We start from the raw sequence: 27,477 nt of genomic DNA, 5'->3' as shown, positions 1-27,477 counted from the left end.
TGCCGAAACTTCGCATCCAGGCAGCCCGAGGAAGGGTCACTAGGGAATGCCCTATGGATAGACTGGTCAAGGACATTTGCCTACGCCTTTCCCCCGATACCACTGATGCACAGAGTACTGAGCAAGTGCAGAGCGAGCAACATGACACTGATACTGGTCGCACCACAGTGGGCGAGGCAGACATGGTACTCGCAGATCATGGAGATGACACAGTGTGCACACCACAGATTCAGCAGGCGAAAAGACTTACTCTCCATGCAGAACGGGGAGGTGCTACACCCAGAGCCAGAGAGCATGAGCCTAGTAGCGTGGCTCCTGAGGACATAGAGTTCGCACATTTAAGATTGCCAAAAAGTACACTGAAGGTCCTGCGGGAGGCAAGAAGGCCTAGCACTCGGAAGTGCTATGTGGCAAAATGGAAGAGGTTCACAATATGGTGTAGACAAGAAAGACTTCACAATAAAATGAAGAAGGATTCCACAGTGCTAAAGTACCTGACGCACTTGCTAGAGAAGAACCTTAGCTCATCCTCCCTGAGGGTTCACTTAGCAGCGATAGTCGCCTACACAAGGGGTGAAACTTGCAGGAGTTTTCTTCACGTCACAGGTGGTGAAGAGATTCCTAGAAGGGGCGAAAAGGATCGCACCGCCCAAGCGGGTGCCGCCACCGGCATGGAACTTGAACATAGTCCTAACGGAACTCATGAAAGAGCCCTTTGAACCGCTCCACAAGGCGTCCTTAAAGATGCTAACTATGAAAACAGCTTTCCTGGTTGCAATAACGTCCCTACGCAGAGTAAGCGAGCTTCAAGCGCTGACGCTACAAGAACCCTACATACAAATACACAATGACAGGGTTGTGATGAGGACTGACCCAAACTTCATGCCGAAGGTGGTATCTAAATTTCACATGAACCAGTCTATACAGATACCGAGTTTTTTACAAAAACCAACAACTGCGGCAGAGCGAGCTCTGCACACCCTGGACGCCAGAAGGGCAGTCATGCACTACATCGAAAGGACGAAGGGACACAGGAAGACAAAACAGTTCTTTGTGTCATTCGCCAACAGTTACATGGGAAAAGCGGTAACCAAAAAGACCATTGCACGATGGATCGCACAGACAATCCAACTCTGCCACAAGCGGGCAGGACAAGAGCTAGCAGAGGGGACACGTGCCCACTCCACTAGGAAAAAGGGCGCTACAATAGCCTTCCTGGCTAACACACCCATACAAGACATATGCCTGGCGGCAACATGGGCTTCGGTGCACACGTTCACGAAGCACTACTGTGTGGACATACAGATGAACAAGGAAGCTCAAGTTGGACAGAAGGTGCTACAGCACATATTCAATACCCAACGCTCATCTTCCACCCAACCGCCACAGAAATGAGAAACCGCTACAAAATCTATGCACAGCATAGTGAATCCAGAAAGATTCACGCTGCAAAACGAATAGTTTTCTTACCTGTCGGTGTAGTTTTGCAGCTTGAAGATCTTTCTGGATTCACTAGCGAACCCACCCACCTCCGCCAGAAAGATGAGGCTGGAGAGAGAAGAGGTGGTTAACAAAAGAAAGGATATTAAAAAGTACAAAGCGGTAAAATACCAACTAATTAGAACATTGCCATTACTTCGGAAACGAAAGAAACACGGAAAAAAAGAACCCGAAGATGGCGCCCAAGAGTGGGAGCTTCCGCAGGAAGCATGCCGACGTCACCGGAAATACACCCAAGGGGGTGTGACGCCGACGCCCACCTGGGCTGAGAAAAAAAAAAACAAAAACAAAGAAAAGACTACGAATCCGGACCCAACCACAAGACCGCGGAATAATGCACAGCATAGTGAATCCAGAAAGATCTTCAAGCTGCAAAACTACACCGACAGGTAAGAAAACTATTCGTTTTGGGCTTATCCTCCCGAACTGAGAGTCCAAGCGGTTCAGGCTATGATACTGATTTTTCAGCCTCTATATTGGATTTCGGGAAGACTGAGTGAGGCTGCTGGGCCCCATGGCCTTCTGCATCCTGCTTGACTCATGCCCTCTGGCTTATGCCGGCTCAGCAGTGGGACTCGAAGTTCCATTGATCGCAGCATATGGGGAATCTCTCTGACATGGTCCATATCTTGGAGGGCACTGCAAAGATGTGCAGTGGTGATTAATGAACCGTGATTGGGTCAGCAGCAGACCCTTCTCCCTTCCCCCAACCAAATCAAACCAGTGCATCACTTTAGGGCTGGGACAGCCATTTGAGAGTGGTCGAGATCAGAGGTCTCTGGTGTCGGCCGAAATGAAGACTCCACATCAACATGTTGGAGCTCCGAACAATTTGACTGGCATTGCAATGGAAGGCTTATGCAGGTGTACACTGACCACACTACGGCCATGTAGCACTGCAACAAACAGGGCGGGGTGGGGTAGTGTAACCTGTTGTCCAGAGGCCCAGCGTCTCTGGGCATTGCTGGAACGTCACTGAATTTTCCTTGGTGGTTCAACACCTAGTGGGACCCCTGAACTCCAGAGCGGGCAGACTCTTCCAAAGATGCCTAGCCGATGGCAAATGGCATCTCCATCTGGAGGTGGTGCAAGGTCTCGCAACAGTGGTAGAGCCTTAGTTGCATCTTGTAGCCATTGCCGAGAATGCACAGTTTCAGCAGTTTTACACACTGCTCTTGCTCAGAGATGCATTTTATTTTGAGTGGAGCTCAGGCCTCCTTATACTCCTTTCCGCCCATGCCACTCCTTCTCAGGGTCCTCAAGAAGATCAGGAACAACCAGGCCCAAGTCATACTTTGGCTTCGGACTGGCCATCATTCCTCCCATCAGGTCCCCCCTTCGGAAGGATCTTCTGTTGCAGCAACAGGGGAGGGTTCTTCACCCAAACCTGTCCTCTTGGCAGCCAAGCGTCTCATCACCAAGACGATGTACGGCTGTCGTTGCAGCAAGTTTATGGCATGGTGTGAAGAAAAATAGGTTGATTCTCTTCCTGAGAACCTTGTGTTTATTCTTTATCTTGCCCAGCAAGACTCTGCTTTGGTCGCCTTAAAAGGCAGTCTTTTCTGCCATCTTGGCATTTATTCTGTTGACAGATCAGCCATCGCTTTTCAAGCTTCCTATTATAGATAGGTTTCTGATAGTTCCCCAATACTTGTTCCCCCCATCATGCCTCAGTGGCACCTACATTTAGTCTTAACTTTTCTAATGTGTGATCTCTCCTTGCCGCTACACAGTTGTCTGATCAGGCCCCTCACTATCCAGTCTTTCTAGTGGCAATAACATCTGCCCGGAGGGTCAGTGATCCCCAGGCTTTGTCATCGAAGCCTCTACACCTCAACATCTTCCCAGAGAAGCTAGCCCTTTGCATTAGTGCTTCCTTCCTATTGAAGGTGGTCACTCCCTTTAATGTAGGTCAGTCCATCACCCTGCCTACCTTTTACGTTCTGCCTCATCCCTCTATGGAAGAGAAGCAACTCGACCGGCTGGGCCCAAAAAGAGTGTTCTACATTTCGGAAGGGAATTAAATTTGAAGGAATCTGGGCATTACCGTTCTCCCTTTTAAGCGTGCATCTTTAATTGACTCAATTGTCAAATGCCCAGCTGTGTATGACCTAAGGTTGGGGGTTACTGAAAGCAGAACGTTTGGTACTTAAGAGGCAGTGCGTGTTGATGGCAGTGGCTTTTCATTTAAGGTGTTCAGCTGGCAACAGTTTTTAAGGTAGCTAGTTCAGGAGTGATGTCATCTTTACATCCACAGTTCAGTAGATCACTGGTTGCAAAATTTTAGTTTAATTGCAACGAGTAACATGACTCTACGTGAGGGCAAAGTGACATAACATTAAAATAGTCGAGGTGCTATTAGATATTACACAATTGTGATGGCCACAATGGGAAATGTAGACACATTGAAGCAGTCAATTTTGATGTAATGCTAGAAAAAATAGTTTTTGTAGACTTCATCAAGGGTCTTGTGTCTGGCTTAAGTCTATTGGGTTCTTTGGGACACAGACTTGAGTAGCAAAGGCACCTAGTTGGGCAGGCCTTTGCTGCTCTTATGATGCAGTTTTGTATTCTTGCCATTTAGTTTCTAGTTTGTTCTACACTTCCATTCATTTGTGATAACATGACTGTGCTCATTTTTCAATTGCAGCACCCAGAGTGCTCCCACTTTGAGAAGGAACTAGTTTTTTTCCTCGTACATATAAAATATAAAGCCAAATGATAATGTCACTAAATCCAGGGGAGATCCTAAGAAAAGCTATAATCTATGAGAAATTTGACTTGTACATTAACGTGTAGTAGGAACCAATGCAGTTTTTGTACTTTGTGTGGTAACGCTCTTCAACTTTTGTTTTGCTTGACCATGAAGTCTGGTAAAGTATAACAGAAAGAAGCTGCATAATCAATCAAATGATGCTCAGTTACCAAGAATTTAGTCTTAAGAATCAATGGCTTATTAGTTGATTAATCGAGTCCAGATGTTGTCTACCTTCTGTCATGTTTCCAGCGTTTACATTTTACATGTTTGGCTAGGAGGTTCCATTCCAAGGTTGTGATATACCCCATAATGTCCACTTTTCCTACTATGTTAATTAATCCTCTATGATGGTTCAAAGCATTTTGAGTCATCCAGAGGAAAGACCCTTGACATTGGTCAACTTTACGATTTGTATTTCTGAACCTTGCTGGATGAGGAAACTTAGTTTTTACCACAACTTTAATTTCACTCTGTCACAAGTGCACCCGCTTTTTTAAACTGCTCGATACTCGGGTGTGTTCAGTTTATAATTCTCCTCCCCAGTCATTCATGCTTCATTGAATTCCTCCTTCAATCCTGTAGTCCCTTCAGCTGACAGTAGATTCAGTATTGTAGCAGTCAATACCGATTGTGTCAAAACATAGGCATTTTAGTTTATCAATCTTGCAGTTCTCTTTTGTGAACAGTTGCTCTTTACCTAGCCAGCCCTAGTCATGGCAATATTTTTTTTTTATAAATAGAATTCATTCAAAAGGAACTTTGCATTACCCCAGCAGAATATTATTTTAGATTGCGAGCAGATGTCGCAAATAATCTTTGTAGTGTGCAGAAACTCAGTTTTGATAAATTTACTGAAGTAGTTCTTGAGCTAAAAAAAAATATCTATTTGATTGTTTTTACGGTGATTTCCTGAAGGTTTCTAGTAGAAATTTAAATCTATAGAGCCAGCCTACTTTGAGTTAACGTTTAATATGCATTGTATTTTTTTCTCAATTTATTTTTTCCCTCTTTTTTGCAGCCGCCATCAACCACGACTTTCGTACTGAATCAAATAAACCAACTTCCAACCTTGGGAAATACAATAGTAATGACAAAAACAACACCTGTTGCGACCAACAGGCAGACTATAACTGTTGCAAAAATTATTCAGACCAGTGCAACTACACGGCCCACTTCAGCAGCACCGACTGTCAGGAATGCTCTCACAACTGTACCTGCCAAGGATCAGATCCAGCTGAAAGATTTGCTTAAAAGCAGCAGTCTTAATGAACTGATGAAACTTAAACCTCCTCCAAACATTGCTCAACCAGTCGCAACAGCAGCTAGTAAGTTACATGTTTTATTCTGATGTTACATTGGTATATCAGTTACAGTGGTATGAAAGCTTAAATCAAATCCGGACCTTTAAGCTGTATAACTTGCTCATAGGCAACATTGTAACTGTACTTAGGTTGTGTGTTTTGGTACAGCATGGCTAGGTGTAGGGATGTTTCTTTCTGAGCATTAGTAAATTATGCTGAAATTAGTCCACATCAACTAGTTAATTTCTGAATGACCACATATACACTTCCTAAGCAATTGCATTGCAGTAAAGACACAAGTGGATTATGCATATGAAATTGGATAACTTGAATGAGTTTGCAGAATACAAGAGCAAATGAGGACAGACCTAACTCAAGGCTACTGCTTTGTCTCCTCCTCTTTACCAGCTGCACGTATTTCCCCAATACTTGACAAACTCTGTTTTCTGACAGTCTGTTTGCAAGAAACTCTTTCCATTGTTAGTTTTATTGTTGTTGCAAAATGAGTTTAAGTGCTGCATTTTCTCATCAGTGAAAGTTAACAAATTATATTGGATGATACATTTTCTTGCAGAATTTTTTGTCCTACCTCATAAGGTGGTAAATGCCACCAAGACAGGTAAGCATTAAATTAAGTTTTTGGGCAGCACTTGGTTTCTGTAGTTTGCTACCTTTCTTTCACGTATTGTGGAGACTGACAATGGTTAACTGGTGGTGGTAGCTATCCTTTTATCTTGATGAGCATTTATCTGTCTCTTGCAGTAAATCATTCATTAAATGCACAGTTGTCCCATTTGAGGATGTTAGACGAAAGATGTGTTGAATTGCTGACAGTTTTAATCTTCATTGGTTGTATTGTCAACTATAGTGCCTACCTGACGTAAAACAAACCAAAATCCATGTTGTACTTCTGGGTTGAAGACCAGAACAGTTGGGCCAAGGTGGAGCAAATTTAAGGCATTTAGTTTTCTTTCCGTACCATGGTTTACTCAAGTCCAAGTAATAAATGCATTTAATTTTCACAGCTTTGGTATTTCCATTTCCTCTCCGAACTGCTGTTTTTATAATTTAGTGATGTTAATCTCCAAGATGTTTAATGAAATTACTTTAGGTTCATGTGAACATCTGCTTTATGTATTTGAAATAAGGATATTAGTAAGCTGAGAATGTGCCCTTAATTTTTCTATTTCGACTTTTACTAAAGTAATCAATCAGGGGTTTGTAAAGCGCACTTCTGTAGTAGGGGATCTCTGTGTATAGTCATAATCTAGTGAATAGTCCCGCCCATGTGCGTGGACCCCGGCAATCAAAAATAATCTCTTAAGTTGTCAGAAAATTGCAGAACTGCAAAGACACTTAAGAGAAAATTTAAAGACAAATAATGCAGCCTATATCCACAGGCTACACTGTCCAGTACTTCAACTAGAAAATTCCACCCAAAAATCCACAAACAGCAAAGCCTGTCCAGATTTCCCTTGCTTTAACAGCAAACACCCTCAGAAATGATAGAGAGGAAGGCATGGACAGACAAGCCCCATAGGCTGCCATTATGTGGCTTAAATAGGATACTGTGCCTTTAAGAGAACTTTCCAGAACTTCTCCCACTATCCCAGAATGCATAGCAGGTCCCTCTCACTTTCAGTTCTTTTTTCCGGCTCCTGCTTACAGGACCCTGTGCATTGAGCTCTCCCTTTTTCAAGGGTTTATTGGACTTTTTTACACTTTTTGGTTTTAAAAGTGTTCTCATTTGATTCTTGGTGTTTCCTTTTCACTTCTGTGTGTTTGTTCAGGCTTTTAGGGCTCTAAAATGCCTGCTTTATTCGACAAGTGCCCAGCATGTGGAAGGAAGAAGGCCAAGACTGACTCGCACGACGTCTGCATTCTTTGCCTCCCTGATGATCATGTCCCTGAAGATTGTGAGATCTGCCAGACCTTTTCTATGAGGACCCTGAGGGAAAGGCAGAAGATTAGGCTCCAAGGCCTGGAAGAGAGGCGACTGCAGGCTGCAGGTGGGTCTGGGCAGGCTGGGAAGGCTCCCTCTGCCCCTGCTGAGGACTCTGGGGGGCTCCCCAGAGGCAGGAAGACCAGCAAAAGGTCCCGGTCTCCATCGACAGCATCGACGACGACGTCGAGAGGGATGACGACGGTGTGTTCCCCTTCTCCCCGGGGCTCCGGGTCGAGACAGCGTGGAAGATCGACGTCGAGAGGCCTGGCTAGGCCGCCGTCTAAGTCACCGCCGACGTCGTCTAAGTCGTCGAAGTCGAGGCATCGCCGTCGACGAAGACACCGGCGCTCGCTGTCGAAGCGACACCGCCGGTCGCCGTCGACCAGTTCGACGTCGAGGGGATCCTCGGCGTAGAGGACCGCGAGGAAGCGGTCGTCGAGGAGAAAGAGTCGACGCTCGCCGTCGAGGTCTGACCGCTCGTCGTCGAAGGGGCGACGTTCGTCGTCGAGGAAGAAATACTCGACGTCGAGGAGACGGCGTTCCACACCTGAAAAACGACGCTCGATGTCGAGCAGGAAGAGATCAGCGTCACCGAGGATCTCAACCTCCTCTAAGAGGCGCAGGAGGGATTCTAGCGCCAAAAGTCACGCTGGATCTGGTGGAGGACGTCGGAGGCGTCGCTCACGCTCTGGAGGGTCTGGATCACAGGCCCCTCCCTCGAAGAAGTCATCAGGCACGGTGTACTCGGTGGTATATACGCCGCCAAGGCCTGTGACCCGTCCTCCTCTACCGAAGGAGGCTCCTCCGGCTAAGCCGCCTCTCCCCTCCCTGCCTCCCCAGTCTCCTGCGGGGCAGCCTCCACCGCCGGTCCCTCCTCATAGGCCGCCGAGGTCGGTGTCGCTGCCTCTGCTTCCGACACCTCCTAAGGGTACGCCTACCCCGAAGCCCCAGAACAGGCCACGGAAGACGCCTCCACGGAAACCGGTGGAGCGCCCACGTGCTGGGAGGTCGTGCTCCCGCTCCAGGAGAAGGGAACGTTCGCGTCACAGATCTTCTACACGATCTAGACTGCGCCACAGGAGACACAGGTCTCGTTCACGGACCCGGTCGTCTGGGACCAGGGACTACTCCCCAACCTTGTCAGATTCGCCGGACACGAGGGTTTCACCGGTCGACGATCTGGTGTCCTTCCAGGACGTGCTGTTACGGGGTGCGGCGAAATTGGGCATTACTTTGACGGTGCCCACTCCAAAGACTTCGGTCATCTTCGAGACGCTCCATCAGAAGCATTTGTCTAGGCCGTTACTACCACTGGTGCCGGGCCTGGAAGAACCGGCCCTGGATCTTTTCCTCACTCCAGCAGTGACGAAGGCGGCGCCTTCCAGACTGCAGAAGAAGTACCGGGCTCCGGACTCGGACCCGGCCTTTCTCAGGCTGGAGCTGTGAGAAGTTGGCCTGATATATAATGTTCACTATTCTAGTGAGCACTTTGTATCAGTCCAAACAACCCTTATTGATGATTGGTTGTAAGTCAACCTTATAGACCAGCTATCCTAGTAGCATGGATACGAGCAGTCTAAGGCTAAGACTCTAGAGGGCGTGTTAAGCCAGCTGTTTTACCATCACATTACCCCTTGAACACCAAGTGAAAGGACACCACACAAGTTGTTGTGAAAATAAACAGATATTTATTTATAACAAGACTACCCTGAACTCTTTGAGTCAGGGAGCTAAGCACACAACAAAACTCTTAAGAAAATACTTTAAGTCGCACAATTTACACAAATGCCCTAGGGGCACGAAAAACCATATACACAGTAAGTGGAATGCGAACTTGCTAGCAGGTAAGTAGTACTTTTCTAGACTCAGGAATCGCTAGGCCTACAATTCTAAACACTGGGATTAGATGCAGGAGGCCTGTGGACGTCGTGTGCAGAGTGGGAACTCTCACGCGTAAGGCGGGAAAAAGTCTATGGAGGCTAGCAGTTGCAAAGTTACTGTTCTCGGGCGAACCCGACTAGGTGGGTCGAAAACAAGAGTGGATCCGAACACTTAGGGTGTTGGACTATGCTGGAGCACCGGAGTACTCAGGTTACCTAGCCCAGGGGCTGCGGCTGCATAGGGTTGAAGTTGCGTCGGAAACCGTTGTTGAAGATCCAGGAGCCTGAAGAAAGAAGTTGCTGGCGGGCGACCAGTGAAGAAGTTCGTGGTGATCCAAGCCTGGATCAGGAAAGAAGAAAGACCTGAAAGCAGAGGGGACCAAGTTCTGAATCACTAGCCAGTGATTAGATGGGCACCAGGGTGGCACCGGACGAAGTCACCTCGACCAGGTGAGTGGGCGCTGCTGGGCTCTGCAGTCTCTCGGACCAGGAGGCGTTGTCGGCGACCAGGATGGAGGTGCGAGCTGTCCCACGAAGGTTCTTGCTGTCGACGTCGCTGGACCCAGGATTGGGCAACAAGTCTTGGCAAATGTGAGAAGTTGGCCTGATGTGCAGTGCTCACTATTCTAGTGATCACTATATATCAGTCCAAACAACCCTTATTGATGATTGGTTGTAAGTCAACCTTATAGACCAGCTATCCTAGTAGCATGGATACGAGCAGTCTAAGGCTAAGACTCTAGAGGGCGTGTTAAGCCAGCTGTTTTACCATCACATTACCCCTTGAACACCCAGTGAAAGGACACCACACAAGTGTTATGAAAATAAACAGTGTATTTATTAGAATCACAACAACCCTGTACTCTTTATGAGGACAGGGTGCTAGGCACACAACAAAACTCTTACGAAAATACTTAAGTTAGCACGTTATACACAAATGCCCGAGGGGCACGGAAAACCATATACTTTAAAAGTGGAATGCGAATTACTAGCAGGTAAGTAACAGTTCTAATAGGCTTTGGAATCGCTAGGACTGGACTAGGGAATCGTTAGATTACTACTAGGAGACCCAGGGGACTCGGGTGCAGAGTGTGCACTCTCACGCGGGATGCGGGACAAAGTCTATGGAGGCTAGTAAAGGCAAAGTTAGTGTTCACGGGCGAACCCGACCTGGTGGGAAGAAAACGACAGTGGATCCTGACCCTAGGATAGTGAGGCTATGCTGGGACACCGAAGTGCCGAAGTTACCTAGCCCAGGGGCTGCAGCTGCATAGGTCTGAAAAGACGTCGGGGATCTCGTTGCCGGACCAGGAGCCTGGAAGGAAGAAGTTGCTGGCAGGCGACCAGTGAAGAAAAGTTCGATGGATCCAAGCCTGGATCAAGGAAGAAGAAAACCTGAAAGCAGAGGGGACCAAGTTCTTGAATCACTAGCCAGTGATTAAGTGGGCACCAGGATGGCACCGGGCGAAGTCACCGCAGTCAGGTGAGTGGGCGCTGCTGGGCTCTGCAGTCTCTCGGACCAGGAGGCGTTGTCGGCGACCAGGATGGAGGTGCGAGCTGTCCCACGAAGGTTCTTGCTGTCGACGTCGCTGGACCCAGGATTGGGCAACAAGTCTTGGCAAATGCAAGGCCCACGCGGTGGACCTAAAATGGCGTCTTGAGTGGACCAGGAGGGTCCAGGGTACTTCTCCGATGGAGGGAAGCAAGGGCCAGTCTGGAGCAACCAGACCAGCAGCAGAAATGTCGTCGGGCGTCGTCAGGAAGGCCACAAGCCAGCGGGCTAGTAGCCAAACAACGCGGTGAGCAGCAAAAAGCAGAAGGGCCCCACGCAGATCGTGGAGATGCTGGGGGGCTGCTCTTCGGTGCTGGAGCTGCTCAGGGTGGGGGCTTCTCGGACCCCAAAGCACTCACCAGGAATTCACTCGGCGGGCTTGTTGTTCAGAAGTCGTGCAGTCTTGAAGATGGCCGGTCCCTCGAGGTCTCGTCACACCCACGAATCTCAGCGTGACTGATGATGCAGGTAGAGGTCAGAGGTGCCAGGGAAGCCGGTTCTCGTCGAGCTGGACAGTCGGATTCCGGAGGAAGGACTTGCAGCAGACCGCAGTGTTCTGTAGATGGTGCCTGCGGATGCAGGGTGACTACTCCTTAGTCACAAGGGAGAAATCTTAGGAAGAAGTCTTGAGTTCCTTTCGTGGAAAGTAGTTTCAGGATTCAAAGATGATCTGATTTGGAAGGGGGCCAGTTCCTACCTTTATCCTGTAAAAGGGGGCTGGCACGCGACTAAGTCCTGCCCTATGGGTGGGACTAGGAGGGGGGTGGTTACACCCACTTCCTTGGCGGGCTTTTCCCCAGCACAGGGTCTGGAGTGACCCTGGAACTGGTTCCAGCCAGCCTATGCACAGTGAGCACCGGGGTGCCACGTGCAGTCACCTTCCTCTAAAGCCCTGCCTACCTACAATACACAAAACCCTGTCTGGGACGGTGCTGGCACCGCCCCTGGCAGGAAACCCTTTGTCCTTATCTCCTGCTCTGGGAGGACTCCCAGCAGCAGGAGGGCAGACTTGTGTCTCGGTGGCAGCATCCATTTTGTGGATGCTAAGTCTCTGTCTGACTTTTAACCGGGTTATAGGTTACATGCATGTCGTGTCCCTCTGGAAGGGTGGAATGCTAACCCCGTCGCCAGAATTGGCGAGGGGTTAGTATTCCAATTCGTATGACACCTTACTCGACATGTTTTGATAAAGCGATACCAGAGTTGGCACATAACCGCGAGGATTATAATGCACTTAAGAGTATATGGTATGCGATATCATGGAAACGGCTAAGGGATGGATCCCGAAAGCCGCAGACAGGCTCAGCTCATGCCAGAGCACCATCTCACACGATTCCAAGCACTCTGCCTTCAGGATTGTTAAGGCCTGCCATAGGAGTGACTGATAGGAGATCTGTGTGTCCATTTTAGGGTTAGATATAGGTATACTATATCTAAAGCAAAGGGTGAGTACACCACCTTGCCCCAGCTGTCGTGCAGCCAGTTGTGTCAGTTTTAGTTAGTCAATCCAGGGGTGGCACAATACATGCTTCAGCCCCTGGGAGACTTCTGGGTGCACCTCAGCCCTGGGTACAGGGACTTGGAGAGGGCCCAGTGCCAATTCAGTACCTAAGTACAATTTGGATAGAGAGAACAGCTAGGCTGTGGGTCTGATTAGCAGGCCCACAGCCAGGGAAAGTCGTAAACCAGTGCAGCAAAAAGCAAAAAATCTGGGTGATCATAGGATTGCAGACCCTACTCTCCTACAGCAAATGCAAGGCCCACGTGGTGGACCTAAAATGGCGTCTTGAGTGGACCAGGAGGGTCCAGGGTGCTTCTCTGAAGGAGGGAAGCAAGGGCTAGTCTGGAGCAACCAGACCAGCAGTGTTTGTCGTCGTGGAGCGTCGTGAAGGGGTCACTAGCCAACGGGCAAGCGACCTGGACAACGCGGTTGGCAGCAAAGAGCAGAAGGGCCCCACGCAGATCTCGTGGATGCAGGGGGGCTGAACTTCGGTGCTGGAGCTGCTCAGGGTCGGGGCTTCTCTTACCCCAAAGCACTCAGTCGAGGGTCACTCTGGAGTCGTGCTGGACAAGCGTCGTGCAGTTCTGAAGATGGCCGGTCCCTCGAGGTCTCGTCGCACCCACGGATCACAGCTGGGCTGATGATGTAGGTTGAGGTCAGAGGTGCCAGGGAAGCCGGTTCTCGTCGTGATGGAGCAGTCTTGATCCGAAGGAGAGACTGGCAACAAACCGCGATACTTGGTTGGTGCCTGCTGCTGCAGGGTGACTACTCCTTAGTCACAAGGGAGAAATCTTGAGAAGAGTCTTGAGTTCCTTCTTGCAGAAAGTAGTTTCAGGATTCAAAGATGATCTGATCTGGAAGGGGGCCAGTTCCTTCCCTTATCCTGTAAAAAGTGGCTGGCACGCGACTAAGTCCTGCCCTATGGGTGGGACTAGGAGGGGGGTGGTTACACCCCTCTCCTTTGGCGGGCTTTCCCCAGGCCAGGGGCTGGAGTGCCCCTGGAACTGGTTTCACCCGGCCTATGCACAGTGAGCACCGGGGTGCCACTTGCAGTCACCTTCCTCTAAAGCCCTGCCTACCTAGAATACACAAAACCCTGTCTGGGACGGTGCTGGCACCGCCCCTGACAGGAAACCCTTTGTCCTTGCCTCCTGCTCTGGGAGGACTCCCAGCAGCAGGAGGGCAGACTTGTGTCTCGGTGGCAGCATCCATCTTGTGGAGCTGAGGCTATGTCTGACTTTAACCGGGGTTACAGGTTACATACATGTCGTGTCCCTCTAGAAGGGTGGAATGCTAACCCCGTCGCCAGAATTGGCGAGGGGTTAGTATTCCAATTCGTATGACACCTTACTCGACATGTTTTGATAAAGCGATACCAGAGTTGGCATATAACCGCGAGGATTATAATGCACTTAAGAGTATATGGTATGCGATATCATGGAAACGGCTAAGGGATGGATCCCGAAAGCCGCAGACAGGCTCAGCTCATGCCAGAGCACTATCTCACACGATTCCAAGCACTCTGCCTTCAGGATTGTCAAGGCCTGCCATAGGAGTGACTGATAGGAGATCTGTGTGTCCATTTTTAGGGTTAGATATAGGTATACTATATCTAAAGCAAAGGGTGATTACACCACCTTGCCCCAGCTGTCAAGCAGCCAGTTGTGTCAGATTTGGATGGCCAGCCAGGGGTGGCATAATACATGCTGCAGCCCCTGGTAGGCCCTGGGTACACCTATGCCCTGGGTACCTAAGGTACACTGTACAGGGACTGATAAGGTGACTCAGTATCCAATTAGATATGTTCCTAAGGTACATGGAATCCATTTTACAGAGAGAGCAGTAGGCCTGGGGTCCTGAATAGCAGGGCCCCAGGTCAACTAAGTCAGAAAACCAGCAAAACACCAGGCAAAAAGTTGGGGGCAACCATAGTCAGGGATCTGCCTTCCTACAGGAGCCCCCTCCAGACTCGGTGATTGTGACGGCGGCGCGCAAACAGCATGCCACCACGCCTTCCTCCACAGTTCCGCCAGATAAGGAATCTAGGTGGTTGGATTCATCTGGGAGAAGAGTTTGTGGGACCTCGGCGACCTCAATGAAAGCAGCTAGTGCCACTGCCTTGCTGGGTCGGTATGACAGAGCCCTCTGGGAATCCCTTCAACAATTTGCGGAGCTCCTTCCGGGGGACAAGCGTGAAGATTTGCAGGAGGTGCTTAACGAAGGAATGTTGGTGGCGAATCAAGTCATGAGCGCTGCAGCCAACTCTTCTCTTCTGGCGGCGCATGGTTTCTGCCACGGAATAAACCAGCGACGACATGCATGGCTCCGCCTTACGTCTCTGAAACCGGACGCTCAGCAGAGGGTTGCCAATCTGCCATTCTCTGGCAAAACCCTGTTCGGGAAGCACGCTGATGACGAAATGGCCCGCATGAAGGCGGAAGCTGAAACGCTCACAGCGGTGGGTTTGGAGAAGCCCAAGGAGACCAAGAAGACGTACCGTCCGTTCCAGCGCCGGTTCGGTGGTCAAGGCAGGGGGCGTGGCCAGTCTTCTGGACAACAGCAGCAACAACAACAGCAGCAGTTCAGAAGACCATTCCAGAAACGCCAGAGGGGCAGAGGCGGCCATCAGTCGGCACCAGCGACTAAGGGCCAGGCCGGGTCTAGGCCCTGAGCACTTACTTCCCCGACAACTGTTACCCGCTCCGGTGGGGGGAAGCATTCAATCTTTTCTGGCAGAGTGGAGAAAAATTACTCCGGACAAGTGGGTGCTGAATATTGTTTGCAATGGATAGTCTTCGGTTCACCAGCCCTCCTCCATCGATCCCTCCGGTCGGCTCTCCGTATCAGCTGCGCGAGCTCCAGGCGGAGGCCGATATCCTGTTAAGGAAAAGGGCGATCGAAGTCGTACCTCTGTCTCAAAGAGGAAGAGGCCTGTACTCCCGTTTTTTTCTGGTTCGAAAAAAGGACAAGAACGAGTTCAGGCCCATTTTGGATTTGCGACAAGCAAACAAGTGGATTCGCAGGGAAAAGTTTTGCATGCTGTCGTTGCATCAGATTTATCCTCAGCTGCAACGGGGGGACTGGCTGTGTGCCATCGACCTCCAGGATGCTTACTTCCATGTGCCCATTGCACACAAACACAGGAAGTTCCTGCGGTTCCAAGTCGGCGCCAATCACTATCAATACACAGTGCTGCCATTCGGACTGAAGTCTGCGCCGAGAACATTCTCAAAGTGCATGGCGGTGGTAGCAGCACACCTAAGGAAGAACAAGGTGTTTGTCTACCCGTACCTGGATGACTGGTTGATCAAGGCCTCCTCCTTCACGGAAGCGCAAGCACACTTCCAGAAGACGTGCGTTCTTTTGAACAGGCTTGGGTTGCACATCAACATGTCCAAGTCGGTTCCGACTCCAGTCCAGTGCATTCAGTACTTGGGAGCCTCCATCGATACGCTGTCAGCAAGCGTGTCTCCGGAGGAGCGACGATTATCACTGCTTCGGAAGGCTAGGGCTCTCATGACCGCTCCATCCACGACAGTGAGGACGGTGTCTTCTCTACTGGGATCGATGGCCTCCTGTATCTTCCTGACGCCACATGCACGGCTGCACATGAGACCGTTGCAAGAGTGCTTGGAGGATCACTGGGATCAGAGGAGAGGATCTTGGGACGACAAGATACGTCTATCTCTGCATGCTCTTCAGTCTCTGAAGTGGTGGTGTTCAGCGGAGAATCTCCTCAGAGGGGTTCCCTTCCACAAGGACATTCCCACTCAGGTTATCGTGACGGATGCTTCTTTCCAGGGCTGGGGAGCGCATTCTGGAGACCTACAGATTCAAGGGACGTGGTCCCCGATGGAGTCCACGTACCACATCAATTTCCTGGAACTCAGAGCTGTTCACTTGGCGCTGAAGGCCTTTCATCCGTCCTTCCAGACCGACTCTCTACTTGTGCAGACGGACAATACGACCACGATTTATTACCTCAACAAGCAGGGAGGATCGAGGTCACGCACCCTGTCGCAGGAGGCGCAGGCGATCTGGCGCTGTGTGAGAAGTTGGCCTGATGTGCAGTGCTCACTATTCTAGTGATCACTATACATCAGTCCAAACAACCCTTATTGATGATTGGTTGTAAGTCAACCTTATAGACCAGCTATCCTAGTAGCATGGATACGAGCAGTCTAAGGCTAAGACTCTAGAGGGCGTGTTAAGCCAGCTGTTTTACCATCACATTACCCCTTGAACACCCAGTGAAAGGACACCACACAAGTTGTTATGAAAATAAACAGTGTATTTATTTATAACAAGACTACCCTGGCTCTTTATGAGACAGGGAGCTAAGCACACAACAAAACTCTTACGAAAATACTTAAGTTAGCACGTTATACACAAATGCCCGAGGGGCACGAAAAACCATATACTCTAAAAGTGGAATGCGAATTACTAGCAGGTAAGTAACAGTTCTAATAGGCTTTGGAATCGCTAGGACTGGACTAGGGAATCGTTAGATTACTACTAGGAGGCCCAGGGGACTCGGGTGCAGAGTGTGCACTCTCACGCGGGATGCGGGACAAAGTCTATGGAAGCTAGAATTCACAAAGTTAGTGTTCACGGGCGAACCCGACCTGGTAGGAAGAAAACGACAGTGGATCCTGACCCTTGGATAGTGAGGCTATGCTGGGACACCGAAGTGCCGAAGTTACCTAGCCCAGGGGCTGCAGCTGCATAGGTCTGAAAAGACGTCGGGGATCTCGTTGCCGGACCAGGAGCCTGGAAGGAAGAAGTTGCTGGCAGGCGACCAGTGAAGAAAAGTTCGATGGATCCAAGCCTGGATCAAGGAAGAAGAAAACCTGAAAGCAGAGGGGACCAAGTTCTTGAATCACTAGCCAGTGATTAAGTGGGCACCAGGATGGCACCGGGCGAAGTCACCGCAGTCAGGTGAGTGGGCGCTGCTGGGCTCTGCAGTCTCTCGGACCAGGAGGCGTTGTCGGCGACCAGGATGGAGGTGCGAGCTGTCCCACGAAGGTTCTTGCTGTCGACGTCGCTGGACCCAGGATTGGGCAACAAGTCTTGGCAAATGCAAGGCCCACGCGGTGGACCTAAAATGGCGTCTTGGGTGGACCAGGAGGGTCCAGGGTACTTCTCCGATGGAGGGAAGCAAGGGCCAGTCTGGAGCAACCAGACCAGCAGCAGAAATGTCGTCGGGCGTCGTCAGGAAGGCCACAAGCCAGCGGGCTAGTAGCCAAACAACGCGGTGAGCAGTAAAAAGCAGAAGGGCCCCACGCAGATCGTGGAGATGCTGGGGGGCTGCTCTTCGGTGCTGGAGCTGCTCAGGGTGGGGGCTTCTTGGACCCCAAAGCACTCACCAGGAATTCACTCGGCGGGCTTGTTGTTCAGAAGTCGTGCAGTCTTGAAGATGGCCGGTCCCTCGAGGTCTCGTCACACCCACGAATCTCAGCGTGACTGATGATGTAGGTAGAGGTCAGAGGTGCCAGGGAAGCCGGTTCTCGTCGAGCTGGGCAGTCGGATTCCGGAGGAAGGACTTGCAGCAGACCGCAGTGTTCTGTAGATGGTGCCTGCGGATGCAGGGTGACTACTCCTTAGTCACAAGGGAGAAATCTTAGGAAGAAGTCTTGAGTTCCTTTCGTGGAAAGTAGTTTCAGGATTCAAAGATGATCTGATCTGGAAGGGGGCCAGTTCCTACCTTTATCCTGTAAAAAGGGGCTGGCACGCGACTAAGTCCTGCCCTATGGGTGGGACTAGGAGGGGGGTGGTTACACCCACTTCCTTGGCGGGCTTTTCCCCAGCACAGGGTCGGGAGTGACCCTGGAACTGGTTCCAGCCAGCCTATGCACAGTGAGCACCGGGGTGCCACGTGCAGTCACCTTCCTCTAAAGCCCTGCCTACATACAATACACAAAACCCTGTCTGGGACGGTGCTGGCACCGCCCCTGGCAGGAAACCCTTTGTCCTTATCTCCTGCTCTGGGAGGACTCCCAGCAGCAGGAGGGCAGACTTGTGTCTCGGTGGCAGCATCCATTTTGTGGAGCTGAGGCTCTGTTTGACTTTAACCGGGGTTAGGGGTTACATACATGTCGTGTCCCTCTAGAAGGGTGGAATGCTAACCCCGTCGCCAGAATTGGCGAGGGGTTAGTATTCCAATTCGTATGACACCTTACTCGACATGTTTTGATAAAGCGATACCAGAGTTGGCATATAACCGCGAGGATTATAATGCACTTAAGAGTATATGGTATGCGATATCATGGAAACGGCTAAGGGATGGATCCCGAAAGCCGCAGACAGGCTCAGCTCATGCCAGAGCACCATCTCACACGATTCCAAGCACTCTGCCTTCAGGATTGTTAAGGCCTGCCATAGGAGTGACTGATAGGAGATCTGTGTGTCCATTTTTAGGGTTAGATATAGGTATACTATATCTAAAGCAAAGGGTGAGTACACCACCTTGCCCCAGCTGTCAAGCAGCCAGTTGTGTCAGATTTGGATGGCCAGCCAGGGGTGGCATAATACATGCTGCAGCCCCTGGTAGGCCCTGGGTACACCTATGCCCTGGGTACCTAAGGTACACTGTACAGGGACTGATAAGGTGACTCAGTATCCAATTTAGATATGTACCTAAGGTACATGGAATCCATTTTACAGAGAGAGCAGTAGGCCTGGGGCCCTGAATAGCAGGGTCCCAGGTCAACTAAGTCAGAAAACCAGCAAAACACCAGGCAAAAAGTTGGGGGCAACCATAGTCAGGGATCTACCTTCCTACACGCTGGCTTCTGGCTCGAGGACTGACGATAACGGCTACCCATCTGCCAGGTGTGCAGAATGTTCAGGCAGACGCACTGAGCAGACTGCTTCAGGAAAACCACCAATGGGTCATAAACGACGAAGTACTAGGAGAAGTCTTCGCAAGGTGGGGGACTCCAGACGTAGATCTGTTCGCCACCGCCGAAAACAGGAAATGCCGAGGCTTCGCCTCCAGGTACTACCAGCCGGGGACGCTGGAGAACGCGTTATGGATAGACTGGTCGAACAGCTTTCTGTACGCTTTTCCACCCATTCCCCTGATTCCGACGGTTCTCATCCAGCTGTCCCGGTCCAGGGCGTGGATGATACTGATTGCCCCGGAATGGCCCAGACAGTGGTGGTTCACGGACCTGCTTCACCGGTCTCTCCTTCCTCACATTCGGCTGCCGTGCAGGCCGGACCTTCTCACGAAGTTCGGGGGGCTGATGTTGCACCCCAACCTCTCGTCTTTGAGTTTGGCGGCATGGCTCCTGAGTTAGTGCAATATGGTCATCTGAATCTTCCTGCAGATTGTATGGACATACTGAAGGAGTCTAAGAGACCTTCCACTAGGACTTCCTATGCTTACAAGTGGAAGAGATTTTGTATCTGGTGCAAGTCTAAGAACTATGATCCGACGACTTGTAAGGAAGATGTCATCCTTCCTTGTCTTCTACAGTTGGCGCAGTCCGGCCTTAATGTCCATTCTATTAAGGTTCATCTTGCTGCTTTGACTGCCTACAGGAAATGCCCTTCGCAGACTTCCTTCTTCCAGATCCCTGTGATCAAAGATTTCTTGGAAGGCTTGAAGAAAGTGTTCCCTCCTGTCAGGCTTCCTTCGCCTTCATGGGAATTGAATGTGGTGCTGTCCAGGTTGATGAAGGAGCCTTTTGAACCTATTCATAAGGCTTCGTTACAGCACCTGTCCTGGAATGCGGCGTTCCTCATGGCCATTACATCGGCCCGCAGGGTGAGTGAAATTCAGGCGTTGTGTTGCCAAGAACCTTATACTGTATTTCATGCTGCTAAGGTTGTTATGCGTACTCACCCTAAATTTCTTCCCAAGGTTATTTCTGATTTTCATGTCAACCAGACCATAACTTTGCCTAAGTTTTTTCAGAATCCTTCATCTCCATCGGAAAGGTCGTTACATTCCCTGGATGTTAGGAGGGTCTTGAAATTTTATCTGGATAAGACCAAAGATATTCGTAGGTCTGACCAATTGTTTATCAATTATGGATCTGTCAGGACGGGTCTTGCGACCTTTAAGCAGTCGATCTCTAGGTGGATTGTGTCCTGCATACAGTTATGTTACCAAAAAGCTAATAAGACCTTAGGAGGTAAGCCCAAGGCTCATTCCACCAGGGGAAAAGCTGCCACGACAGCTTTGCTCCGTAATGTTCCGATTGCAGAAATCTGCAAGGCGGCCACTTGGAAGTCGGTTCATACCTTTGCTAAGCATTACTGCCTGGACACTGATGCCAGGGCAGACGCTCAGGTTGGGCAGGCTTCGCTGCGGAATTTGTTCGCACAATAGTGGCGTTAATTCTCTTTTCTCCACCGCTGCTTTGGTGTGGGGATGGGCTTGCCATTCTATTCACTAGATTATGACTATACACAGAGATCTCCTACTACAGAAGGAGTAGTTTCTGTCCTGTAACTCCAGTTCTGTAGTAGGGGTATCTCTGTTATAGTCATAAGCGCCCTCCCGCCTGCCCGGTGGAGAGAGATGTTCATTTAAGGAATGCGACAGGTCTGGCGTGTTACGCGTTCAAAAAGAACTGAAAGTGAGAGGGACCTGCTATGCATTCTGGGATACTGGGAGAAGTTCTGGAAAGTTCTCTTAAAGGCATAGTGTCCTATTTAAGCCACATAATGGCAGCCTATGGGGCTTGTCTGTCCATGCCTCTCTCTCTATCATTTCTGAGGGTGTTTGCTGTTAAAGCAAGGGAAATCTGGACAGGCTTTGCTGTTTGTGGATTTTTTGGTGGAATTTTCTAGTTGAAGTACTGGACAGTGTAGCCTGTGGATATAGGCTGCATTATTTGTCTTTAAATTTTCTCTTAAGTGTCTTTGCAGTTCTGCAATTTTCTGACAACTTAAGAGATTATTTTTGATTGCCGGGGTCCACGCACATGGGCGGGACTATTCACTAGATTATGACTATAACAGAGATACCCCTACTACAGAACTGGAGTTACAGGACAGAAACTACTCCTACTCACCCAAAATGTTCTCAAGGCGCTGGGGGAAGGGGCTGGGGGCAGCTCTTGGGTGGTACACAGTGGTTCTCCAAAGAGCAAAGTCTTGAGGCCCTTCAAGAATCTGGAGTGTGGGCGTCTGTCGGAGGCCGAGAGGGAGGGGGATCCATGCCCTGGCCGCGAGGAGGGAGAATGAGCATCCTCCTGCTCTGGACTTCTTGATACATTGTACCGTTGCCACAGAGAGTTGGGCTGAGTGGAGAGATCTTTGGGGAGGGGTGGCGGGGGCATGGAACGAGAGGCAGTGGTTTATGTAGGCGGGTCTGGCGTTGTGAAGGGCTTTGTGGGCGTGGGTGAGAAGCTTGTGTGAATCTCTTCTCGACGGGGAGCCAGTGTAGTACCTGTGGCTATTGGCTGATGTGGCGTGGTAGATTGAGGACTAGTCTGGCGACAGGTTTTTGTTGAGCCCGGCATAGAGTGTGTTGCTGTAGTCTAGTCTGCTGCTGATGAGGGCACGGATGACTGTTTTCCTGTGTTCGAGGGGAATCCAGTTGAATGTCTTAAGGAGTAGGCGGAGGGTGTGGTAGCAGGAAGAGGTGACCGCGTTGATTTGCCGGTCCATTTTGATTTCGGAGTTCAGGATGATTCAGAGGTTGCGTGCATGGTCCGTGGAGGAGCGAGGGGTCCCAAGGTCGAGGGTCTACTAGATGTCGTTCCAGGCATCGGTGTGTGGGCTCATGATGAGCACTTCTGTTATGTCCATGTTGAGTTGAAGACAACTGTTCATCTACCTGGTGACTGCTTCCATTCCTTCTTCGAAGTTGTGTCTGGAGATGTTGGGTTCGTTGGATAGTGTTTGGATGAGTTGGGTGTCGTCCGCGTACGATACGATGTTGAATCTGTGTGATCTGAAGATGGATGCTAGTGGGGCCATGTAGATGTTGAACTGGGTGGGGCTGTTGGAGGATCCTTGGGGGACTCCGCAGGTGGTCGTTGTGGGTTCTGAGAGGAAAGGGGGAGTCTGACCCTCTGCGTTCTCCCAGAGCGGAAGGAGCGTATCCAGTCGAGAGCCTTGTTTCGGATTCCTGCGTCGTGGAGTCTGTTGGCTAGGGTGCGGTGTGAGACTGTTGAAGGCGGCGGAGAGGTCCAGGGGGATGAGGGCCACAGTCTCCTCTGTCGAGGAGGGAGCAGATGTCATCTGTCACGGCGAAAAGGATGGTCTCTGTACTGTGATTCTTCCTGAAGCCTGATTGGGAGGAGTCAAGGATGTTTTCTTCTATGAAGGAGAAGAGTTTTTTTTTGTTAGAGTTTTATATAGCGCGAACTAGAACCGAACCGAATCAGTCATCAGAGCGCATTACATAGCACCAGTTACGTTACATGAGGACACACTTTCATTTTAGGCACGGGGAGATTAAGTGATTTGCCCAGAATCACAGGGGGTTTTTGGCGTCGTTACTGAGACTCGAACCCAGATCCCCAGGTCCGAGGTCGAGCGCCTTAGCCGTTAGGCCAACCCCTCTCCCCTGTTGACTGTTGACTGCTTTTTCCATGACTTTCGCCAGATATGGGAGTAAGGAGATTGATCTTAAGTTCTTAAAGTTGGTGGGGTCCACTGATGGTTTTTTTCATGAGAGGGTTGATCTCGCTGTGTTTCCAGTCATCAGGGAAGGAGGGGGTCTCGAAGGAGATGGTTAGTTGGAGCTCGGAGCGATGATGTCTGTGGCTCTGTAGTAAATGTGGGGAGGGCAGGGGTCCGTGGGGGCCTCAGGGTGGGTTGTCTCCATATTCTTTAGGGTGTTTTCCGTGTTGAAGGCGGTCCAGCTGTCCAGTTTTGGCCGCATGGTGTGGGTACCGGTGGGTGTGGGTTCCTCGTGAGGGTTGTTGTCATTGAAGTTGTCATAGATGGGCTGGTAGACTCTGTTCCCTTCGTCCGACTTTAAAAAAAAAAAAAAGAAGTATTGTTTTACTGGATTGAATTGTGACATTGTTTTTAACACTTTATTTTTTATTTTTAACACTTTATTTATTTTTTATGAATGATTGTATTACTGTTCGCTGAGTGTGTTATACTCAGCTTTTTGGCGGTCATTACTTGTCAGTGGGAATTCGGTTCTAGCACTTTGCACTTTTGGACCTCTGTACTCCTCCCTTGAAGGTCATCTTTGCACCGTCACTTCCGCTCTAGTTAGTGGTCTAGCTCTCCCGTTACGGCTTCCCCGACCACTATTTCTATGGCACGGGAGCGGACTCGTGCAGCGGGCGTGCCAAAGGCAAGCTGGTCAGCAGCCGGGACCTGGGGCCACAACACCTGGCCAATTTAGTATGGCGAGGTTGAAGTATTCCTCCAGTCAATTGCATGATCTAAACCAACCTTCCCTTCCTAACTGTGTCAAGATTGCATTAGACACAGCCCTTCTTGAATGCCAGCACAGTAGGCTCCCCTCTATGGCCACTGCTAATTATGTCTGTCAAGACGGAGTTTTGCCCTTAGTGGATGTACCGGGACTTTTGAATTGTGCAACTTTGGCAGGTAAAATGACTCTTTTGGGTATACTTCCTTCATACCAAGACTTAACTTTTTATAGCATTAATTATTGCTCTCTCCAGAGGCACAAGACTGATATCTTTGATCTTTTATTCAATAACCAACCGGATGTGGTTTTCTTAACAGAAACCTGGCATCATGACAGTTCAGGGCCTGATGTGGCTGCGGCACTCCCCACTAATTATTCCATCTTCAGGAATGGTAGGAAGTCCAGAATGGGGGGTGGCATTGCTATTATTCACAAAAGTTCTATTGATTGTAATTGTGCTGACATACCTGCTAAGTACTGTGAATCTTTGCTATTTAAACTCACACCTAAGTTCTCATTTTGTGGTACTTTAGTTTAGCGCCCTCCGGGCCCAGCTGGACCTAGGGCAGTATCTTTCCCGGATCTGATAATATCCCATGTTTTGAATGCTGCTTATTTTACTATTCTGGGTGACCTAAATCTTCATTTAGATGATTCTGCATGCACCAACAGCACAGCTTTCATTGGTGGTCTTGAAGCAATGAATATCCATCTTTGTAATTCCCGTGCTACCCATGTTGCTGGCCACTTGCTTGATCCTATCTTTTCTACTTTGTTGGATCTGGTCTACCCTCCTGCTTTCCCTTTGCGCTGATCTGACCATTTTGCGGTGACATGTCTACTGAAGACCACTGCCTGCACCTCGGCAGTTATGGCCGGACCTAAACCTAAAGTCAGACATTGGGCCAAACTCAACCTCTGTGCCTTAAATAGTTTTTTAGATGATTCTAGACCATATATAAAAAAGCTTGCTTTTTGCTGACTTGGGTACCATTCAAAAATGGATCTTGCATGCAGTAGATACCTGCCTTCCTCTTTCCTATAAACGTTTAGGCAACAGTCTGTTGCTTGCCCCCGGTTTACAGAACATCTTAAGATTGAGAAATCAAGTGTAAAAGCAAAAGAGAAAAGACAAGATAGATGCTAAGATAGCCTATAAAAAGACTCTAAATGAGTATCATATTCTTTGTAAATTATCTTGTGTGTTTGTTTTTCTTAAAATTTCTCTAGCTCAGCATTGTCCAAAAACTCTTTTTAATATAGTCAAAGAACTATCTGGCTCTAAAACCCTGCCAACCCCTTTTTGTTCTAACTGCTACGCAATGCGAGAACCTCGCTTGCTTCTTTGTGGATAAAGTTGAGAAAATGTATTCTACTTTAACCACCAACTAGATTTTCCGCAGACTTCCAATACCGTACCTATTATTATTAGTACAGGTGTCTCTCGGATTCAGGATGATGTAAAATCCAGCATTAGGGTGGAAGCATGGCCCCTTTTAGAACCCAGCACTTTTAACAGTCTCTTGGCTAACATTAGATCAGGCTCTCCTACCGACTTGCCAATTTCTGTGATGAAACCGCTTGAGGCACTGACGCTCCGGTTGATCATGGATCTTCTTAATGCCTCTTTACAGGAAGGCTTTGTTCCTCCAGACTAGAAGCATGCCATGGTGCTCCCTCTTTTAGAGAAGCCTAATGCTGATCCTTCTATGCCATCTGATTTTCGTCCAATTTCTCTGCTTCCGGTTTTCTCTAAGCTTCTTGAAAAACGTCCATTTTTAGCGGACTTCTCTGGTTGAGTCTGAGTTTTCTACATCCTTCTCAGTCTGGCTTTAGAGCAGGTTTTTCCTCTGAATCTACTTTACTTGGGATTACCGAAATGTTGAGATGGCATCTGGACCATGGTGATACAATGGCTGTTATCTTATTGGATCTTAGTGCCGCTGTCTCTCACAATGTCCTATTGAAAGCCTTGCATTCCTTAGGCTTTGGAGTCTCTGCCTTACAATGGTTTCGCTCTTTCCTGGCTGATCATACTTTTAAAGTTTTTTTTTTTCCACCTCTGCAAGTTCTAATATCCATCGATCTCCTTACGGAGTCCCTCCGGGCTCTGTGCTGAGTCCCCAGTTTAATATCTATGTGTGCCTACTGGCATATATTGCTGAAGAGGTTGGGTTGTCCCTTTTTTCCTATGCGGACGACACACCGATAATCCTTTCCCTTACTTCATCTAGTGGATCTGATTTATCTGCTCTCCGGATAGGTCTGAGTAAAATTGCATCTTTGATGCAGAACCACTAGCTCAGACTAAATGGAGATAAAACGGAGGTTATGATTCTAGGAAAGGAACAAGAACTTTGGGGACCGCAACATTGGCCCACTGAAAGGGGCCGTTTACCCCAGCCAGTACTTAAAGTTCGTAACCTGGGTATCATCATCTACGACCATCTGTCAATGAAGCAACAAATAACTAAGGTGGCTGCAACCTGCTTAACCATTCTGAGATGGTTGAGAAAAATTCTGTGGGTGTTACCCCTGTCAGTGCAACGTACTGTGGTCCAGGCCTTGATTACGTCTAGGCTTGACAACTGCAACTTTCTTTACTTAGGCTCTAATAAAACAATAATACTTAGGTTGCAGGTGGTGCAAAATGCAGATGCTAGGCTGCTGTGTCAGGTACCCAGGATGGTGTCCGCCACCGATTCTCTTCGCAGACTACACTGGCTAAAAGTGGAGAACCTTATTAAATTTACGGCCTTGAGCTTCATGTTTAAAATTAATTCCGGAACAGCTCCATAATACTTGCAATCTTTAATCCAGTTGTACACTCGTTTTTTTGCGTTCTGCTGAACAGACTAAATTTGTTATTCCTAGAATTAAATGGACCAGGATGGGTGGTAGGTCCTTCTCTTTTTTGGGCCCCTCCCTGTGGAACTCTCTTCCTATCTTTATACAGGAGAAAACTGTTTTTAGTAGTTTCCGCAGACAAGTGAAGACCTGGTTGTTTAATCGGTAATTTATTCCCACTATACTCTTTTTACCCTTACCTGTCAGGTCCGGGAAACCCCTCTGGGTAGCCGTGCGCCTTATACATTTAAATAACATAACAGATGGTCTTAATTTTGTGATGGAAGAAGGTGCAAAGTCCGTCGAAGGGGTTCTGGGAGGGTGGGGTTTCGGTAGTCACACTGTTGGGTTGAGCGAACTCTTTGATGCCGAAGAGTTCCTTGTTGTGTGCGTGGGCAGAGATTCTGTCCTGGAGAGAGTTCTTCCTCGTGTCTGAGTTAATGGTGGGCGGTGGTGGTTGCTCTGAAGATGTCGGTCTGCTGGGGTTTTGGAGTTCCTCCATAGCTTTTCGAGGCGTCTGCAGGTTCGTCTGAATTCTCGAAGTACGGTGGAGAACAAGCAGGCTTTCTTGGTTTGTGGGTTGGATGTTTTCCTAAGGGAGAGGGTGGCGATGGTGTTGGCGTAGCTGGTGATCCGGCTGTGACGGGTACGGGTGACAGTGGTAGGGTCGATGTCTGTGATGGTGGGTGCAGAGCTGCTGAGGGAGGCGGCAAGCTGGTCATCGGAGCTCTTGTTCAATATCCTGCACTGGAGCGGGTGTCTGCAGGAGATGTTTCATTTGAAGGTGAAGTGGACACAGCGGTGGCCGTTCCATGTGAGTTCGGAGGTGTGGCT

The 27,477-nt window shown here is 49.2% G+C and overlaps 1 protein-coding gene across 6 annotated transcripts in view; it reads left to right on the top strand.

Annotated features, from left to right (window-relative positions):
* Positions 1 to 27,477, top strand: part of SBNO1 (strawberry notch homolog 1) — a 1,344,504-nt gene that overhangs the window by 160,027 nt on the left and 1,157,000 nt on the right. For 3 of the 6 annotated variants that reach the window (XM_078667600.1, XM_078667601.1, XM_078667605.1), the window contains 2 exons: positions 5,277 to 5,583; positions 6,134 to 6,178. In XM_078667600.1, the coding sequence (XP_078523726.1) occupies positions 5,277 to 5,583; positions 6,134 to 6,178 (352 nt within the window). The remainder of the gene's footprint in view (positions 1 to 5,276; positions 5,584 to 6,133; positions 6,179 to 27,477) is intronic. The other 3 variants (XM_078667602.1, XM_078667599.1, XM_078667603.1) reach the window with 1 other exon arrangement.

This window comes from Lissotriton helveticus, chromosome 11, assembly GCF_964261635.1.
Source record: "Lissotriton helveticus chromosome 11, aLisHel1.1, whole genome shotgun sequence".
NCBI classification, from domain to species: Eukaryota; Metazoa; Chordata; class Amphibia; order Caudata; family Salamandridae; genus Lissotriton; species Lissotriton helveticus.
Note: the sequence above shows the minus strand (reverse complement) of the source record. Positions and strands in the feature narration are given on the sequence as shown.